The 20,629-nt window shown below is 55.9% G+C and overlaps 1 protein-coding gene across 1 annotated transcript; it reads left to right on the top strand.

Annotated features, from left to right (window-relative positions):
* The first annotated feature begins 6,333 nt into the window (after nt 1-6,333).
* TMEM270 (transmembrane protein 270) lies at nt 6,334-9,282 on the top strand. The gene is made up of 3 exons (XM_024747227.1): nt 6,334-6,425; nt 8,405-8,824; nt 8,971-9,282. Exons 1-3 carry the CDS (start codon nt 6,339-6,341, stop codon nt 9,265-9,267), a joined length of 804 nt encoding a protein of 267 aa, XP_024602995.1. The 5' UTR covers nt 6,334-6,338; the 3' UTR covers nt 9,268-9,282.
* The last annotated feature ends 11,347 nt before the right edge of the window (nt 9,283-20,629 follow it).

Raw genomic sequence — 20,629 nt, 5'->3', positions numbered from 1 at the left:
TGCACAAAGCACTTTACAGACACTATTTCATCGACTCCTCCCCATGACCTCACCTGGCAGATTCTATATATAAACTACATCCCAGTTTTACAGATAAAGAAATTTGGGGCGGGAGCATAGACTTTATACAGAGGTCAGTTCAATTCCAAGTCTGTCTGACTCCGAAACCTTTTTCCTTAAATCAGGATAAGTGCTCGAGCTTTCATCCGTTTTTAATGTTCATTTTTTTTTTTCTTGCATTTAAGTGGTTTCAATCAAGCCATCTTTAGAAAGAAAAAAAAATACAAGTTCCAATAAGTTTGAAGGCATATTTTATCATTTTTGCGGACTTCCGGGGAAAAAAAATGAAGATTTGAAATAAAGAGGAGTTTTAATATTGGAACGAGAAAGAAAGGAGGATGTCCTGAACATTTCTCGGTGGTTTAGCCTCCAGCAACCCAGGCAGGACGGGACCTGCACCGGGCGAGCTCCTCGGAATGACGCAAGGTTGTTGTCGCAGGCTGAGAAGGGACAAAATCAGCGACGGAAAACTTTGCATCAATTTGCGCAGCACGCTCGGGTTCGGCGGGCCCCCGCGCCCCTGGTGTTTGCTGCCCCCGTGCGGTCGCGCCGCCGTCCTGCAGCTGCAGGGAGCGCACCTGAGAGCCCCTGGGACTGCGAGAAGTCGAAGGCGGGCTTCCTGCCTCTCTCGACCTCGGTCCTGGGTCGGGGAGGAAAATCTCCGCGGAGACGGGCAGGGACTGGGGAATGGCGCCCCCTGGCGTTAGGCAAGGCAGCGGCCACTGATAATTCGGTTATCCCACCAGGTCCATCCCATTAGGGAGTGGAGGTATTGCCCGACACCACATAGCACAATAGTACATGGATAGCCTTGGACCTAAGTGATGAGTAGGAAAGAGAAAGGAGTAGAGGGGTCCCTACTGAAGGATCCAAGCGGGGGGGGCTCCTTCTGCAGCAGCTCCTGCTGCTTTCATTCCAGCCTGGCAGGTGGGGATCTCCGAGGCCATTACTCATTCATTCATTTATTAATTCAACAAATATTTATGGAGTTCCTGCTATGCACCTGGCGCTGTTCTAGGCCTAGGGCACAGTAGTGAACAAGATTCATGGTCCCGGCCTTCAGAGGTGGCTTGACATGAAGATTAGGAGGGAAGGTGATGGGGTGACTCTGACTCTGGGGTTTCTGGCCCGTGGGACGGCATGGCTGGGACTGCCCTTCCCTGAGCTAGGTTAGGAGGAGGTCCTGTGTTGGTTTTACACTCCAGGGGCCATCTCTGACCTCTGTTACTAGATTTCCAGCCCTCTGTGTTCCTCCCTCCTGTGGTCTGAGAGCCTCAGAGAAGCCTTGCTATAATCTAGCTTGGGGACCAATATGAGGGCCCTGGTGAGGGTGGAGGACAGTTGATTGGAGCTGAGACTGAGGCCCGGGCCTGGCATCCTAAAGGAGCTTGAGAGGTACCTTGAGGTGCAGCCCTGGGGGCAGTGGGGCAGAATGAGGTCTCCAGCTCCTGCCTGGGCCACATGGTCCAGGGAGTTTGGTCAAGATGATGTAAAGGATGATCAACTCAGCCTTAGTGACAGTGGAATTCTGGGTATGGTGATGCCAAGTGTTAAAAAACCAAAAGTCAACTGAGAAAATTGAAGATCTAATTGGCCTTATTCAAAAATTCATGAGTAGGGTAGCATCCCACCTAGCAAGTAGATAGGTGCTCTGAGGAGCTGTACAAAATGGAAGGCTTTTACAGGCAGAAGGAAGGTGGGGCAAGAACGTAAAGACAGTGGATTAATTTAGGCAGGGTCTTCTTCCCTTAGGGGAAGGCAGAGGGTCTTAGGCAGATTACCTCACTGGTGTTGACCAGGTAATTCCAGACTAATTGGTTTAAAACACTGCTCCTGAGAGAGGCTGAAATTGCAATTAGGTTAGGCATTAAGTCTTGGTGGGGCTTAGCACAAGTGACTCCATCTTGGGCCTGTAGTTTCTCTCTAACAACTGCCCCCCACTTTGATCAAACTCTCAACATAACTGAGAGATGTGATCAAAAATTTAAGCGTTAGGACCACTCACCTACTGCTCTGTAGTTTTCAGTTTTTGGTGATGCTGCTTTGTTGATAAATCTGTGTCGTATTCACAGGTTGCACAACTCCAGACTCACAATTTTTTAGTCAATCATTCTCTTTGTTCCTTTTTTGAGGTCCAGTCTTAGGGAGATTTGCTTGGTGATTAGCAGCTGTAAATATGCATTTAAAGCTTTAGAGAGAATGAAATGCACCAGGGATATTATTATAACTATAAGCGGGATAATTCCCAATGTTAAGAGTGCACTTGGGAGCCATGGGTCTCCAAGACCCAAACCAATCAAAGTCAAATTAATCAAAGAAAGGGAAGACATATGGGAACATATGTATATGTATAGCTGATTCACTTTGTTATAAAGCAGAAACTAACACACCATTGTAAAGCAATTATACCCCAATAAAGATGTTTAAAAAAAAAAAAAAAGAAAAAAAATTAATCAAAGAAGGACTCCATTGAAGGAGTCACCTTTTTAAGCCAAGTCGTTTGCTCAGTGATCTTATGTAATTGAGTTTCAGCTTCCCCAGAAGTGTTCATTCTAGGTACAGCAGGTGGTGTTGGCCTCAGAACAGCTCAGCTAAAAGATAATCCTGTTATAAAGAACAACTTTGGCCAGAGAGTCTAAGGATCTTTGCTGGGTAGCTAGTGTCTTAGCAACGGAATCGGCAATGTTTCAAGAGTTAAGGAGAGGTTTCTGATCATACTCCCATTGGATTTACTCCTAAGCCAGGGGTCATTCAGGTTTTTAGTGCATATGGGGTGAGAATCTTCCAGCCTGAAATAAAAAATTGTTCTACATTCCAGAGCTTACACCCCCTAGCAATGGCCTGGAAGATATGGGTGATGACATTATCTTTCCAGGCCAATGCCAGGGTAAAGGAGAGGAAGAAGAGACAGTTTCATGTTTAGTTAAAGTATAAAATCTTGATCCAGTGTCCTGAGCGGAAACAGTCTACTTTGATGTTAGCTACTTCTCTTCCTAGCCAATTTGATTTGGATGTCTCCAGTGTTTGCAGAGCACCCACCAAGTTTTGCAACTTTTTGGCTTCTGAGATTCCTGTTAGCAATAGTCTTTACTGGACCTAGTCCAGCTCCAGTTGGACCCAGTCCAACTCCAGCTGGTAACCACCAACAATTCCTGGGGAACTTTGGAATGGGGGAAAGCAGTGAACCAGCAGACCTCAGCAAATGAAGACGGCAGCCTGATTCCAGACAAATGGGGGAACTACGGTAGCCATGGCAGCTCCCAATGTGGAATTTGGGGAAAGATTCCGAACAAATGGGAAACTGCAGACTAAATCACCAGCAGTTCTCAACATGGAATCTGGGGACAGAATCAAGGGCTGGGGTTTCCAAACAAATGGGGAACTAACTGGAAAGCCAATTAGACCAGGAGCTTGACGCAAAGAGAGCAGAGCTCACAGTCATGAGGAACTTCCCCTGGCTTCAGAAATGCTGAGAAAGACAGTGAACTCAAAAAGGGGTGTCCGGGTACCAAACTTGTCTTTCTCATTGTCCCCAAAAGCCATCAGAAGTTCACTTTGGATCCCACCACTGCCACCAAATCTGTTAAAAGCCAAAATTCAACTGAGTACATTTGAAGATCTAATTGGCTTTATTCAATAATTCATGAACTGTCAGCATCCCACCTAGCAAGTAGAAAAGTGCTCTGAGGAGCTATACAAAACGGAAGGCTTTCATAGGCAGAAGGAGGGTGGAACAAGGAAATTAAGAAGGTGGATTATTTCGAGCCAGGTCACCTTCCCCTAGAGGAAGGCAGGGGGTCTTAGGCAGATTACCTCATTAGTGCTGACCAGGAAATTCCAGATGCATTGGCTTAAAATTCCACTCCTGGGGGCTGAAATTGCAATTAGGTTAAATATTAAGTCCTGGAGGGGCTTAGCACAAGTGACTCCATTTGGGGCCTGTTGTTTCTTTTTAACAGGGGTCATGGTGGGGGGCAAGCCAAAGAGGGGAGGAGAGACAGGATGGAAAACAAATTGCAAATGCTAGTTTCAGCCCCCATCATCTGACTCCCAGCAATCAGGCTCTTCCCAAAACCCGCTCCTCCTCCAACCCCCACCTTAGTGGGCAGTACCTCCATATACCCTTTGCCCAAGCATTCTGAGGAGGATCCCCTGACCCCAGCCTCGCTTTACCTCTCTTTCCTCAAACTTCTGCTGGGAAACAATTCCCCACAGGTCTCCTGTGTTTCTGCAGAGGAATCGGTTGCTTTTTGTTCTGGGCGAGCTTTTCCAGCATGGCTTGGAATATGTAACTTCTTCTCAAAGCACAGGCATGGTCCAGCATGATAAAAATAATGTCTCTCTCAGGAGCAAAGGGCAGGCTTGCTTATTGCCCATCAGAAAAGATTGGGGTTCCCTAAGCTCAGGGTTCCTCTTCTGTGATTCACCCACCCAGTGTACAGGTACCATCTGCCCCTTTTCATGTCACCCTGTGGGATTTGGGACTCAAAGAGCCAAAGCAAAATACTTATACTCCAGCTTACTGCTAGTGCTGTAATACACTGTCCATCCTCTCTGACCCATGAATCTTGTGCCTTCTACCAGCATCCAAGAAACCCCAGCAGGCCGACTGGTAGCTTGCAAGTAGGGTACCATCTTGGACCTTTCACCATTCTTGACAGCTTCTAACTCTGTCAGTTCCACCTTCCACACGTTTCTGGCATCTGGCCACTTCAGCCCCCGTCCTGGCTGCCATCATCTCGTACCTGGAGAGCTTGTTGTTGTGGGTTCCTATCAGATCTCCCCCTTTCCCCCCAAGAGCCCTTCTCTGCCCTAGTCTGGCCTCCTCATGCAGCTGGAGGGACTGTTGTAAAGCCCCCATTGATGTCCAGTGCCTTGCTGCCTTGGCTTTTTGATGGCTCCTATCATTTGATAGAATATTCTATGACCCATGTGGTCCTTGCTGACCTCACCATCTACCTCGTGCTCCTCCCACCTCCTACTTTATGCTCTAGTAATACTGAATTGTTGGAGTCATGCTGTTCCCTCTGCCCGGACCATCCTTCATAGTTTCTTCTCTGGAAAACTCCTACCCATCCTTCAAAACTTAGCTCAAGGTGGCCTTTCTGAAGCCTCAGCGACCCCTCAGGGACACAGCGTTGGAGACATAGAGGGTGGGTAGGGGAGGGGCAAGGGCAGAGGACAGAGTGGAGGGACTTTGCACGCTTTACCCTCTGGGCCCCTGCTGTTGCCCCGTGGGGAGGAAACAAATGGGTGAACAGGACTTGCCCTGGGCAAAGGTTGTCTTTGACCTTCCAGGGACTCATTATGGCAGGTTGCCATGTACAGCTGGGCGGGTCGTATCCTGCACAAGCGTCCTGGCCGAGGAGGGTAGTGAGACCGAAATCGCGCTGTGTGCCAGGGCAGAGGGGCCCTCTGCTCACGGTGCCCTGCACTCACAGGATCCTGCCACCAGAGGGCGTCTTTAAAAAATTTCTAAAAAGTGTGAGAGCCTCATCTTGCAGCATCTTGGGGCATCTGCTGGGACCCAGACAGGAAAACAATGCAGGAAACGCTGTGATCAAGGTTCTGGATTCTCCCAGATTTCTAAGCCTTTGACTCTGATCCATGGCTCCAGAAACCTCCCTGAGATGCTCCAGGCAGCCTGTGGCCCTGAGGGGTTTCACTCAGCCAAGTGCCCCTTTTCCCTCTGAGAATGCCTCTCTCCAGGATCCTCTGAGACCTTTTGTGGGCACATTTTCTCTCTCCTGCCCTCCTCTAACTGAATCTCAGAACCCACTGACACATCACTAACATCGTAGAATAAAGGTCACAGCCGCACTTCTCTGCTTCTGTGACTGGGGACCAACCTTTAGCAAAATGCAAGAAGGATGGATCGGGCGGGGGGAGGGTTAGTTAGGAGATTTCAGTTTTGGGTGGCTGAGGCTTCCATCTGCCTCCAAACATTTTGTCACCTGAGGCCCTGGGGGTGAAGATTTCTATATCCCAGGCCTTTGCTCCTTCGGGATTTGGAAGGACGTGGGAAGGCACAGCACCCACGCGCTGCCTTGGCCGCCTGTGCTGGGTGGATGGGAGGTTCGTGGAGTTGATGTCCCCGGGAGCAGTCTCCAGTTAGGAAGTCGACGGGATGTGGAAGACAAATACCCCAGTTTCCGTTCAGCAGTGGGATGGGAGGCAGGTAAAGGAGAGGCTTTTGCGGCAGCTGGGTCCCCATGGTAACTTGGCCCCCACCCTGCAGTATCTGTGAGGTCACCCTGCCTTTCCCACCTGGAGGAGGGATGGGAGGGACAGACATGGAGTCCGTCCCTCCGGTCAGATCCAGCCTCTTGGGGACTCTGCTGGTGGTGGTGAAGCTCTCCGCACTGGTGAGTGGGGTTTGGGGGGCAGGGGGTGAGGGCCACCTCAGAGCTGCTGGACTCCACAGGTGAAACAAGGTGGCTGCCTCCCTCCCGGAGTAAGCCGACAGTTCTCAGAAGCCCCACCCACAAGCCACAGTGCTAGAATTTTCTCTATAGAGGGTCACTCCTGTGGGTTAAGTTTTGCCCTTCCCATCTGTCTTTTTCAAACATGCAAATGCTGACCATTGGGGTCACGTCTCCAAATCACAACTCCTCAGTGGGCTGAGTTATCAGAAAAGGGTCCCCTGGGTCTGCTCCTGTGGCAGAGAAAGGGGAGATTACACAGGGCAGTAGAGAGACAGACATGGTTGGATTGGAATCTCAGCTGCTCTACTCTAGCTGTGTGACTTGGGGCAAATTGCTCCACCTCTTTGAGCCTCAGTTCCCTCTCCTGTAGCCTATCTTATAGGATCATGTGGGATATAACAGGTTTCTCTCCTTCCTGGTTTCTACCTCATGAGCTGAGGGGTGGAGGTGCAGCTCCTGTTTCCATCTTGATTCCCCTCCTAGCTGGACCCCTGGACCTCCTTCCTTTCTCAGCATTGCTCCACCCCCTTGGCTCTGCTGATCCCGCCCACAGTGGGGCACACAGCCAACCCCGGGTGACTGCCTTCCACACCACTGTCCCCTAGGGCTCCAGGTGGTCCTCTGGACCGGAGCATGTGGGGTCTGGATTGGTGGGTTGGCGATGCTTTGGGGCTAGAGGCTTTAGGGCTCTGACGAGGGGCTGTTCAGCTCCAGAACTCCAGTGAGTCTCATTTCCAGCCTCTTTCCCCATCCAGGCCCACTCTTTCTCCCAGTGGATGGGAGACGTCACATCTACCGTGTCACCCAGGACAGGAATCTGGACATCTTCTTGTGCTCCCCCCCCTTACCCCTCACAGTAGGTCAGTCATTCATTCTGTCACTGTCCCTATGCCTCACATCTGTCTACCCCTAATGGCACTGCCTTTGTCCCCAGCTGCCCTCATGACACCAAGAGGCAACTGATAAGAAGGAATCCCAGGTGCTTGGGAGAAGGAAATGCCCTGGGTTCAAATCCTGCGGGATATATGGAATTTAAGGAAAAAAAGGATGTCATGAAGAACCTAGGGGTGGGACGGGAATAGAGACGCAGACCTACTGGAGAACGGACTTGAGGATATGGGGAGGGGGAAGGGTGAGCTTTGACAGGGCGAGAGAGAGTCATGGACATATACACACTAACAAACGTAGTAAGGTAGATAGCTAGTGGGAAGCAGCCGCATGGCACAGGGAGATCAGCTCGGTGCTTTGTGACCGCCTGGAGGGGTGGGATAGGGAGAGTGGGAGGGAGGGAGACGCAAGAGGGAGGACATATGGGAAAATATGTATATATATAACTGATTCACTTCGTTATAGAGCAGAAACTAACACACCATTGTGGAGCAATTGTACCCCAATAAAGATGTTTAAAAAAAAAAAAATCCTGCAGGATTAGAGGGCTGAGGGCAATCGTCATTCCTTATATAATGATGATGATGATAATAAATCAACCTCTTTCAGTCTGGAGGTTTGTAAATAACCATTTAAACCCAAAGGAAAGGGAATTCCTCGGTGGTCCAGTTGTTAGGACTCAGTGCTTTCACTGCCATCAGCCTGGGTTCGATCCCTGGTCAGGGAACTAAGAGCCCGCAAGCCGCCTAGTGCTACAAAAACAAAATGCAAAGCACAAAACAAACCAACAAACAAAAACAACCCAAAGGAAAGAAAATCAAATATAATATGAAACACCTCTAAAGCTCCCTCCTGAGAATGGAGTCCTTCCAAGTGACAGATAAAGATCGTTCTTGGGGGGGTGGGGATTGAGGGGGGAGGGCACGGCCCAGGGCAGCCTGGCATCCCCACCCCCACAGTAAAACTTGGGACAGGGAGGGCTCCCGCTGCAGGTGAGTGGCAACGGTGGTGATTGTCTCCTCCTCCTGCAGCTGGCCCAGAACCGGGCCCACCTCTGCAATTTCCTGTCCCTCAAGACCACCCTCTTTAACCACTGGCTGTCAGGGCTGACCCAGGAGGCCCAGGGGTCCCACCCACCCGCCAAGATCTCAGCCTGCCCCGTGGGCCGGGTTCTACAGGCTGGGCTGACACTGATAGAAGTCCCCGTGTGGCTGGTGCGTCGGGCGCCCAGGCTGGTGTGGGCAGGCGTGCTGGGCTGTGCCCGGGCCTCGGGCCTGGCCCTGAAGCGGCTGGGTGCCTGGGAGCAGCTGGGCCTCTCTGCAGCCACCTGGACAGACCTGCTCTTGTCATATCTGCACGGCCTGATGCTGGCTGCCGGGCAGCTGCTACTGCCGACCTGGAGACTGTGCCAGAAAGCCCCCTGCTGCAGCCTGGGCCGGCTGCCCGGGAAGGTGGGTGGGGTGGGTGTGGGGCAGGCTGGGGAGGGCAGGCCTGGGGCACTGGGCCTGGGCTGGGCGGAGGCAGAGGCTGGCACCGGGTAGTACAGCGTGTGAGCTGCTGGCCGTCACCTGCCCATCCACCTGCCCCCCCACCCCAGGCTCTGCTGGAGAACTGCGTAGTGCTGGGGACATCGGCAGTGCTGAAGCGTCTGCACTGCGGTGTGGAGAGCATGGCAGCGCTCACCTCCTGGCACCTGGCCTACCTTGTCACCTGGACCACCTGCCTCGCCTCCCACCTGCTGCAGGCTGCCTTTGAGCACACAGCCCAGCTGGCCCAGGCCCAGGAGGCTGAGCCCCAGAAGGCCTTGGGGCTCTTGTGTGAGTCCCCGCTCCCTGAGCCCCTGGCCCCCGAGGCTGGGCCAGTTCTGCCAGAGCCTGGAGCTCCTGTAGAATAAACGTGTGCCCATCTGCCTCTCCTGTCTGATCCGGCCTAGGGTCTCACTCTCTGTCCCTCTTCCGTACTGCGCTGGGGGTGTGTGTGTATGTGTGTGCGTGTACACTCGGGCGTGTGTGTGGGTGCATGCGTGTCCTAGGACCGCCTCTGGGAAGGAAGTTACCTCCGGTGAGCACCTGACATGTGCCAGGTAACCCTTGCAGACACTTTCCACACATAATTTTGTTTAAACCACTTACCAGCACAGGTACCCAGATGAGAAAACTGAGCCTCAGAAGGTTGAACCTTCCCAAGGTCCCAGAGTAAGTCAGGGGAAGGGCCAGCACCGGACCCAAGGTTTCTTCATTTCCTAGAACCCCTAACTTCATCGAGGTCCATGTCCCTGCTTCTCAAGACATGGTGCTCAAGGCTTTAGGGATGATGGGTAGTTAGAGACTCTGGCCTCTGGGGGGTGCCAGGGCCTCACATTTCAGAGATTTAGAAAATTCCTTTGAGGAGTAGTTACTCCTGGGCCAGCCTGAAACTAGCCCATGCATCCACTCACATACTTGGCCACTCATTTTCCCACCCATCCATCCAACCATCCATCCATCCATCCAACCATCCATCCATCCATCCATCCATCCATCCATCCACCCACACACACACCTACGCATCCATCCACCCACTCACCCACAAATCCATCCGCAGATCCATCTCCTCCAGGGAGGGGGAAACACCCGATATCTCAGCGCTCAGCCCTAGCTGCTCAGGTGCCACTGAAGGGGTGCTGACGTAGCCAATGCAAGCTCAGGCTGCAGTGGGCCAGATCCCCCTGACGGCGCTCTTAGGTGAGTGATTCTGTGAGAGGAGCGGAGGGACGGTTTCTTGGGAGTTAGCGATCACCCTTACTCATTGCCAAGCCTGACGGTGGTGTGAGTGTGGGAAGACATTCTAGAGAGCTCTGCCCTGCTTTCTCCTTCTCCATTCTGGTTCCCAGGGAAGTTAGGGCTGGATTCCTGCCCTGCCTCTCATGTAAACCTGCAGATGGCCCAGGGTGGGTGTGGGGTGAACTTCCAGGCCCTTCTTCCGAGTCCGAGGGGGCAGGCCTGGCCTGCCCCCGTGGGGAGACTCTGAAGGGCTCCCAGCTGGCCGACCAGGCAGAGCACCTGCTGGGGAAGGCTCTGCAAGGTCCTGGTGAAGGGGTCAGCACAACTGGGATTCCAGAACCCACACACAGCACGCAGGGAAAGCTGAGGGCAGAAGTGTGTGACATTGGCCCACTGCTGAAGGTGGGGACGGGGGGGGATGGGAAGGAGGCCCCAGAGCAGGCCTGTGGATCTGAATGGCCTTTGAGCTGCCAGGGACCAAGATGGTCCTTGACAGCGCTGTGGCCTGGGGGTGGGGGAGCTGGGAGGCAGGGAGCAGGTGGAGAGGGGCCTCAAAGGCCAAGAATGGAGGGAGGTGGCAAGTACCTGTGCCACCTGGGAGAGAGGACAAGATCCGGGATGGAGCTGGGGACCAGTGATGGGACTCGTGCAGCCCTTGGCAGTGGACGGGGGTGGAGGGTCATGGGGGGTGAGGGGAGGGGGGGTATTTTTTCCTTCTACTAAAAAAGGTGGTTGTTGTTGTTTTAATTACCTGAAGTACAGAGATGAGATGTTAAGGTAAAACTCTTTCCTTTTCTCTGGTTCTAAACTTCTGAGAAACAGGGTCAGCTGTGTGTGGAATATCTCTCCAGTCACAATATAGATGCAGACCTGCGTGCATGTACTCAGTGCACCTGTAGGTTGTACTGAGAGGGATCCAGTCACACTATACGTATCGTTAGGCCTCCCCTCCGGGCCTCAGTTTCCATGTCTGTGCAATGTCGGTGACCTGGTGATCCCCGGTGAGACAGCCAGCGTTCAGGGGACCCCAATATCCTGGACGCCCCAGCTGGGAGTTAGTTGGTCGCCAGCTGGACAGGAGGGGCCGGCCTGTGCAGCTCCGTTGGGCTCTTAACGTGAGCTGAGATCTGGCTGCGTGAAGCTTACACCTCCAGGCCCTGAACATAAGTCCTCCCGGGCCTTCCAGGGACCCTGGTGTCAGGGGGCCAGGGCTTGGGAAGAAGGGAGGAAGGTGTGAATCTGCCCTTGGCTTTTCCTCACAGGCAGTGGGAAGATCAGAGGCCTCTTGGGGTCAGGCAGCCTCAGGTTTGAATCCTGGACCCACCACCTCGTCTGTGTGACCTTGGGCAAGTCCTTAATCACGTGAGCCTCAGTTTCCCCACCTGGGAACAGGTACAACCGTAGCCTTGGGCCTCACTGGGCTATGTTGGGCCTGTGCATGAACTGTACCAGGCCTGGTGTGGGAGACGCTGGGAACCGCAGCTCCCTCTCCTGGGCATGCGGCCTTCCCAGGGGCCACGGGAACCTTGTTCTGAGGTCGAGAGGGTGGGTGATCAGTCCATCTGTCTCAGGCCTGAGAGTGTGGAGGGGCCCTGGCCTGATGGAGGAAAACAAGTGGGGGAGGGTGGGCGGGAGGTGCGGGCAGGGTGGGGGGACTGGCTGCAGGGCTGGCCAGCAGCTCCACGCAATCTGTCTGCTATGCAGTCCCAGGCCTGGCCTGTATTTATTTATGCTGAGCGTGTATTTATATCAGCCCCTTTCTCATTAATAGGGCAGGAAATGGCTGGAATTGTTACATACCTGGCGGCCCAGGGGTCCCGCTCGGCCAAGACACACAGGGCCCTGGACGCCCAGCCGTGATTGTGAGGGACCCTCCTCCTCAGCCCCAGGCCTAAGTCCCTGGCCTTTCATTGACCTCCCCCCCACCCCTTGCATTGAGCACCCATCTACTTCCTTGTGATCCTAGTCACCCCCTGAGCCCACAGCCCTCAGAGCGGGGCTCATTTCAGGTCCGTCCCTGTCCTCCAGCTCCTGACCCCATCTGAACCCCAGGAGGGCCAGTGGTGTCAAGGTGCATCTCGGAGGATGGGGGAGTACTGGGCAGACCCTAGGCAGAACAGCAAGAGTATGGGATGAGAAGTCAGGGGATGGGATCCTGGAGTCCCGGGGTGGGGCTCTGGGCAGAGGAGGAAGTGAGGGGATGTGAGAGGACCCGCCTGAGGCTTGGGGGTCATCCCAGGGCTCTGTTCCCCACCAAGCTTGGACAGACCCTGCATCCCACGGAGGGTGTGTCTGTGTTTACCACCCAGCAGGGGTCCGACAGGGTGTGGGGCTCATCCGTGTCTTGCCTTCTGGGCTACCACGGCTTAATGAGGCTTCTCCACTCAGGGCCTGGCAGCCCCCTCCTCAGCTCTCATGCTGCACGCAGAGTCAAGCCAACATCACTCTCCAGGCCCCAGCTCTTGGGCGCGGGCCCCAGGTGGGGCTGCCAGAGCTGAGAGGCGCGGCCCCCTCTCCAGAGCAATCGCCTGACATAACCTGTTAGTGCATCTCGCCTCGGGGCAGCTGGGCCTGCCCACCCCTCTCCTCGGTCCGGGCCCAGAGGCCTCCTCTAGGCTGGGATTCCCAGCAGTTGCTGTGGTCAGGTGGGCCTGACCGCCAACCTCTGCCCACTGTGGCCGCCATGCCCTCCTGGTTCAAGGGTCCAGAGCTGGGGCCACTGTGCAGATGTGGGGACTGAAGCTTGAAGAGGAAGAGGGGCTTTCTGAGGGCCTGCCCTCGGCCTCCAGCCTTGCCCTCTCGGCTGCACTGCTAGGGTCTGCTGGAAGGCGTGGTGGAGGGCGGCTCCGGACACTGAGGAGGGGCTGCCGCAGGGGCCTCTGGGCTCCTCTAGGCTGTCCCATCGTAAGGACAGATGCGTTATGTTGGGAGAGGAGGGCCAGGCCAGGGACGGTACCCCCTCGGGGCTCCCTTAGGACGGCTTTCCTCAGACACTGTGTTGATCCCCCAGCCTGCAGACCCCCAAGCCCGGGCCAGGGGCTGGTCCCTGGTCCTCCAGCCCTGCCTGGCCCAGCCCGGGCTCCTCCGGGAGCTCCCCTCTCCGAGATGGGGACACCGCCCCCACACAGGAGCTGTGGGAACCTAGGTGGCAGGTAAGGAGTTTGCACACGGCTCGCACACAGTTGTGCTCAGTGAGCAGAAGCACCTCTTTTCCCCTTTTTTTTTTTTTTTTTGGCCGCTGCCACGTGGCATGCAGGATCCTTAGTTCCCAGACAAGGGATCGAACCCGTGCCCCCTGCAGGGGAAGCAGGGAGGCTTATCCACTGGACCGCTAGGGAAGTCCCCAGAAGCACCTCTTTCCAGCTTGGTGGCTGAGTGCCTTGGGTCAGGGGCAGAGGGGCGCAGTGGTCTGGGGTCTTTTGCCTAGCTGGGCTCCTGTCCCCAGCGGAGCACCACTGTTTGGAGGAGGAGGCCGAGGGGCGGGGCCTCCGGAGCAAGGTTTCATCCTCTGAGATTCTCCTGGGGCTGCACTGTGTCCCCGCACCCCAGGGACGCTGCCTCAACGGGCAGGGCAGCATCCCCTCCCACTGCTGCCCCAGCTAAGTCCTAGGTCACCTAAGTCTGTGGCTGAGAGTATCTGGGTAGGGGTGGGGAGAAGCAGGCATCCAGCCCTGGAAGCTGCACCCCCCAACAAGCTGCCTGTAGTCTGAGGGACTTCAGACCCTTTGTTCCCATTGGGGTCCTGCCTGTCCCTGACTTGCATGACCCTGGGCAGGTCCCTGGGCCCTGTCCCTGCTCATGAAATTAGGCAGGGGCCTCTGGGCGCTGTGGCTCCTGGGTCCAAGTTTTTGTGAATCCTGAATCCCTCTCGGCCCCGAGGCCTGTGGGCTAGGGTTCGGGGTGCTGAAGAGGGTGTGAGGAGGGAGGCCCTTTGGCCCAGGCCTCAAAGCCCCAGGGCCCTCCTGCTGTGACCGCACACATCTGGAGCTGCGTCCCGTCCCCACCCCAGGCCCACATCTGGAGCCCAAAGCCGGCTAGCGGCTAAACATGGAGCGTTTGGGTCCCGAAGAGCCTGCTCCCAGGTTAACGCAGTGCATCTGGCCCCTGGCTGCTGCTCTGCTGTGTCTCCACAGCCAGCACATCTGGAGGCCAGAGCCCTGTGGCCATCCCGCCCCACCCCGCGCCCAGAGGGAGTGGAGTTGGTGCTGCCTGGAGTGCCCTGCCCTGAGGTGGGGTTCCGGTGTGTAGAGGGCTCCCTCTTCCCTTCTGATGTCATAGCTCACAGGGCTTCTCCTGGGGGCTGCCTTGGGCATAGCTGAGTTTTGACATAATGTAGACACATGTCCCCTGATGGGAGTGGTGACGGCAGCCACGTGGCATTGTCTGAAAGAGCCTGGAGGGCCTCCAGGATTGCCTGCCTGCCCACCCCCTCCTGGGGTGCCTAGGGTGCTGCAGGGTGAACCACCCATGGGCTGACAATGGGACTTCACTGGGTCCCTGTCACGGAGCACACCTCACATGATGTGCCCACCTGTCACTTCCTTTCTACCCCCTTCTCTGCCAATACATGTGCTTGGCAGGATGGGGTTAGATGTCTCCAGAGGCCCCAGACTCAGAGAAGAGAACCTGGAAAAGCAGGTGGCCTGAGGGAACTGGGGCTGGTATGTGGGACAGACCACCTCGGGGCAAGGGGCTCCTGGGGCAGAGACACAGCATGGGGTCTCCCGGGGTGGGGGGGAGAAGGCAGGTCTGGGTTGGAGGAAACTCTCACGCCATGGGCACTGCCCAGTGCTGGCCTGGACTGGCTCTTCCTCAATGGGGGACACGACCCTTCTAACCCCACCGGGGCCATAGGACCCTAAGGAGTGAAAGAATGTGGGATTCTCAAGTGATCTTGGTAGTGAGCTCCCTGTCACAGGGGGATCCAAGCTGGCAGGGCTGCTTACCGTCAGGAAGATGGCAGAGGCTATTCTCATAAAGAGCCCAAAGCTGTGTTAGATAGCTTTCTATCACTATACTCCAACCCTATAACTCCAATCATCTAGAATTCTGAGACTCCTTGCCTTCTACGACAGGAGGCACAAACTACCATGGGTGGAGGCCAGGTATCTGGTATGGAGGGTGGGGTTGGGGGAAGCAGGGGAGAGAGGCACTGGGCATGCAGAGAAGTGTTGCCAGCCTGTGGCCCGGGGCTGAGGGCTTCGCTGCCTCCCCGCCCAGAATGGCCTCCGCTCTGGTGCCGGCCCAGCCTCCGGGGCCTGGGATGTGAGCACATAGCCGCCGGTTCTGCATCCTGTGGTCAAGCTTTACTGGAGCATCACTGGCCCCAGTTGAAAGGAATCCTTCATTTGCCGTCGCCTCCAGCCCGGAGGCCCAGGGAGCGACACGCAGTTTAGACCACAGAGCTTCATGCCTCCTCGTGCACCTCCGTACTCATGGAAAATCTGAGTCAACAAACATGCAAGACGGAGACACAAATAAAAAATGAGGGCAACATTTACTGAGTATTCACCAGGGGCCAGATACAGTTCTGAGGCCTTTACTTGTATTAACTCATTCCAGCCTCCCTGGAATGGGTACTGTTGTTATCATTAATCCATTTTACAGACGGGAGCCTGAGGCTTAAGGTCCCCTCAGCCGTTGGGCGGGTGGCAGAGCTGGGATTCAAACCGGGTGGTCTGCCTCCAAAGTCTGTGTCCTTAACCACTGCTCCTCCCTGCCACTCTGCAAGTGGGGTGGGTGGGGAAGACAGAGAGCAGAGGTAGAGATGGATGCGGTTGGGGCGTGGGGCGCTGAGGGCTCTGAGACCCTGAGAAGGGATGCTGCCATGCCCAGCCCAGGAGGGGAAGCAGACCAGCTCAGTTACAGGGGTCATCCTGTCCTGTCCCCCAGGCCTTCAGATGAGGTGTCGGGCATCCAAGGGTGGTCCCCTGCCTTGTCAAGCCTTGCAAAGTCAAAGGCAGGCTTTGCTGGTTCCCCAGGCTCTCCTGGAAGGCAAGAACCTGGGGCTGCTAGGGCTGTGAGGGTCAGCCCTGAGCCTACCTGCTCTGTGGCCAGTGTCCTGGGGCGACACCTGCTCCTGAGGTGGGGGCAGTTTCTGGAGGGTCACTCAGAGCTTCCAGGGCTGGGGCTGGCGTTCTCCATGGATGTGAACGTGTGTAGGGGCCTTCCCTCTGTCCACCTCTGCTGCCACCTGACCTGCCAGAGGAGCTAAGCAGACAGCAGGAAGAGAGGGCATTCTGGGGCCATGGGCCTCATCTGTGGACAACTCAGACAGATCTTCCTTGTCCCACTGGTACCTTCTAATAACGTCTCTCACCCAGAGCTCCTGCCCGTCTTAGGCACGAACAAAGCAGCCATCCTCACTGGGTACTTCCTTTGTTCCAGTCACCACCGTGAGGGCTTGGCCATAATGGAATATCTCACTTAATCCCCACAACTGTGTCAGGAAGGTGTTATTATCACCCCCATTTTACAGATGAAGAGACTGAGGCTCAGAGAAGGTAAATCACTTCTCCACACAGCTAAGTGATTCAAATCTAGGGCTGTCTGACACCCCCACCCCTCACTGAGCCCCTAATTCCCGCCCCTGCCAAGAGGGCTGGGAAGAAACCTACCCAGGCCAGGTTTCCCAGAGCCCCAGACCGATGCCCCCTGTACCCTAGCTGGGCTGGCTTCAACCAGGCTCAGCCTGGCCTTTAGGGGCTGGCCGGGGGCCGAGGAGGAAAACAATGGGAGAGAAAGGGAGCGGAAACCCTCTGGAAGTGAGCGGGGAGGGAAGCCAGGCTGCCAGGGGGTTCTGGACAGGCTGGGTCCCTGAGTCCATGGGGCAGGGGGCAGTGGAAGGGCTCAGGGTGCCCAGACCATGCTTCCTGTGTGCGTTTGAGGTGCTCTGGCCCACCCCTGAATGGGGAGACCAAGGCAACAAGGACCCACATGGGTCCCATCCTGTGGTCTTAGGGGTCTTGGCTTTCTCTGGGGGACCCCTAGCCTGAGCAAGTGGAGGAGACCCCTGGAAAGACGCAGATTCACTTGCCTCTACACTGCTGAGTTTGGCAAGAGGAGGAAGCTGCTGGTTCAACCTTGACAGCATCTCCTCTGCCCCCGGGCAGGCTGAGAATGTTGGGAGAAGGGCAGGTGGGCTCAGGGCCCCTGACTCGGGCTGCACAGAAGGCCCTCGTCTGACCTCCCAGCTGGCCCAGCTTTCCCCACAGGCTCACCAGGTGGGCTTCCAGTGGCCCCTCCTGGCCCCTCGTCCCTTCCCCAAACCCTGGGGTGCTGTCCTTTGACATCCATTATGTTATTAACCTGGGGGGGAGCACAGGTCACTCTGAACCCAGGGCCCTTCTGCGGCTGCTTGCCGAGGTCCCAGTGCCTGGACCACCTGCTCTGTATCCATCCTGGTCCCCAGGACCAGGTCTCTCTTAACCTCGGTGCTCTGGTCAGTGACCTGAGCGCTCAGGATAGGAGACTGGTCCTCAGTGTGGCCTTTGAATGCTGTGACCCTGCAGCCTCGCTCACTCAGGGCCATCACCTTGACCCCCAGGATGGCAGGGTCCAGCCCTGGTCTAGGCATCCGGGCTGAGCCCAGGTTTCCATCTGTGACTCTGGACTGGCAGGTTAGTTGGCCTGAGGGACGCCGTGGCTGAGGGCTCCGTCTCCAGCCCCTCACCTGGGGGTGTCCCTGTCTTGCTCCCATCCCAGCAGCCCCTGGCCTCACCTCAGGTGCATCTCTCTCCCTCTAGGAGCCGCAGTCCTCTGGGCCCTGCTCCTTCCCAGCCCCGGGAGGGGCCCTCAGGGGCAGCCGTCACCATTCATATGGGGGGGCGGGGGAAGGAGAGTACGGTGAACAGGCGCTCAGGGTGGTGGGGGCCTGCCCTCCTTCTCCAGCTGCCCGGGGGCCCAGCTTCCCCTCTGTTTCCTCCCTCTGAGCTGAGAATTGGGATGACGGGCTTTGGCCATGCTCTCAATCCACCAACACTGTTGGAGGCCTCCTTGGGGTGAACCCTGGTTGTGCCATTAACAGGTTCTGGTGCCTTGGATCACTTACTTCCTGCTTCTGGCCTCAGTTTTCCCCTCTGAGGAATGGGGTTGGACTTGAGATGTTGATGTGGCCTTCCAGCTCTTGCTGGGGTGAAGCTCACCTCTCGCCCTTGTGTGCAGGCCCCCCGACACACACACACACACACACACACACACACACACACACACACACACTTCTAAGGCCACAGGGCTCCCTGACCAGTCCCCGAGCTGTTACCATGGCAGTCTTTCCAGTCTCCAGCCTGGTGGGCCTTGTCACCAACAGTGAGAGGGTGGGGGTGGGGGGTGGAGGTCTCCCTTCCTCCCCTTCAGCCCCTCTTCAGGGCCAAGCAGCAGGGAGCTTGTCAGGGAGTGAATCCTCCCAGACAAACCAGGCCAGTCAACAAACAGACGACCAAAATAACAAGGAAAGATTATGAAACCCAGATTCAGGGAAAGAGGCCACTCCAAGCCTCTCTCCAGGACGGGGGGCAGTGAAATCGGGCCAGGCCTGTGGGTCAGAGCCGGCCTGGCCCAGACTATCTTTGTACTGTCTGGGGGATGGGGGCTGATGAAATCCCAGCTGTGTTTCACCAAAGCACTTACCCCTTAAGCCCAGGCTCCATGTGGTGCAAATTCATTGTCACTTAACTCATCACTCAAGGCTCTGAGCCGCCCCCCTCCCCCCTCCCAAGAAAGACAAAAACACACAGTCTCTGGCACAAGGGGGAGGTGGGCGTAAGGGGCCATGACAGGCAGGCTGGCTGTCTTGACCCGAGCTGCCCCCAGCGGGCAGCTGGCCCCTGCATCTTCCCGCCTCCTTCCATCCAGCCCAGGCTTCCTCAAAGGCAGGCTGCCGTGCAAGCCCCACTGAGGTCAGGTTGGGAGCCTGGGGTCACTGACATCCTCCCCACACCCCCAGCCAGCGCTGGAAACAGGAACCTGATGAGCCCCGAAGTGTGTGCGCAGGAATGCCTGGAGGTCACCACATGGCAGTGTGACACGTGGATGTGTCCGCGCCAACGACACAGGCAACTTCCATCTGCTTTATCTCCTTGTTGCTTTTCACGTTTGTCGGTTTGTACCTGGTGTTCTGCACCTCAGGGCTGTGCTGGGGTTGATGAGGGGAGAATCAGACTGGATGGGAAGTGTTTCTGCCAGGGCATTTAGTCTTTATCAGATGTGGGGACGGAGACCTCTGCTTTTACAAACTGCACTTACCCCCCTGTGGCTTACTGAGCCAGGTGGCCATGGCCGAGGGCGCATTTGGTGCTGGGCTCCCCCAGCCCGCCCCACCTGCGTGTGCACGGATCCCTCAAGCCCTTATTTTAGCCGACACCAGAATGGCTTTTCACAGACGGAGCTTTAACTGGGACAGAGCAGGCCCCCGACTGCCATCTTATCCCATTTTGGGTGCCTCTCTCTCCCCCTAGACCATGGGAGGCAGGATCCTCAATGCCTGGCACGGGGTTCGGCCTAGAACCCAAGTGCGGCAAATGCTTGTTGAATGAATTAATACATTTCTCAAGTGACCTCAGAGTGCTATTTGCATTATCTACAGGCCAGATTTATCCAGAGCGGCGGCTCTCCAGATAAATATTGACAATCTGGCTTTTGTATGTTCTGCAGTCAGGGACAAAGCTCCCTTTCTGATCTGGGCAGGAAGGAAAGCTCCAGTCCCTAGAGACAGATGACCCCTGAACCCTCCTCTCACCACATCGGGGATGCCTGTGACCCCCTTTGCTCTCGTGACCTCTCTGCTGGGCCGCCCCGTTAGCTTTGGTTTCTGGTCCCCGGAGGAGGGGGGGCAGCAGGGTGGAGCTGCAGGATTTTGCTTTCCTGAGCAGGGCCAGGCAGTTCCCGAAGCAGCGGAGTTGTTTGGGTGCAAACATTTCCCTGCATTGTCTGGCTTCAGAAGGCAGCCAAAAGTCTAGGCAGAAGGGAGGGAGCGGCAACAGGATTTTTCTCCCCTCCATCCCTAAGAAGACAGGAGCCTCAAAGCACACATGTGGGGCTTGGGAGGTCATGTCAGGCCCAGGGGGATACAGAGGAACGAGGAGCAGACAGAATAGGGGGCTCAGCTGGGCAGGGCTGGGGCGGCAGGTGGATTGATCTTTGATTCAAGTCCAGCCAAAGGATGAGGCTGTACCTGCCCCAGGGGATGCCTGGAGATGCTGTCATTTCCTTGCAGCCTGGGTTTTCCAGACCAGCCATGGTTTTCTCTTCTGATGCAGCAGAGAGCCGACCTCCCCTCTCGGCTAAACTTGCCCCTCCTCTGAGGCTTCTGCTCTTTGACACCTTTTCCAGGGTAGGTGGCTGTGAAGATGGGGCCTCCAGGAGGTTGAGAGAGGGATGTCCAAGCAGTATGTTATTTAGGTCTCAAAAAATGCCTGAGTTACAGATGGGGAAGCTGTGGCTCAGCAAGTAGCTGGGACGGGAGAGCCCAGAGCCCTCTGCTGCTGTAAGGTCCCA

Source organism: Neophocaena asiaeorientalis, unplaced genomic scaffold, assembly GCF_003031525.2.
Source record: "Neophocaena asiaeorientalis asiaeorientalis breed wild unplaced genomic scaffold, Neophocaena_asiaeorientalis_V1.1 scaffold607, whole genome shotgun sequence".
NCBI lineage: Eukaryota > Metazoa > Chordata > Mammalia > Artiodactyla > Phocoenidae > Neophocaena > Neophocaena asiaeorientalis.
The sequence above is the reverse complement of the archived record's forward strand: the minus strand, read 5'-3'. Positions and strand labels throughout refer to the sequence as shown.

Coding starts and splice junctions, on each gene's coding strand:
- TMEM270 (XM_024747227.1), top strand. CDS start 6,339: ATGGGAGGGACAGACATGGAGTCCGTCCCTCCGGTCAGATCCAGCCTC. Junction 6,426..8,404: donor TGGTGAAGCTCTCCGCACTG/GTGAGTGGGGTT, acceptor CTCCTCCTGCAG/CTGGCCCAGAACCGGGCCCA. Junction 8,825..8,970: donor TGGGCCGGCTGCCCGGGAAG/GTGGGTGGGGTG, acceptor CCCCCACCCCAG/GCTCTGCTGGAGAACTGCGT.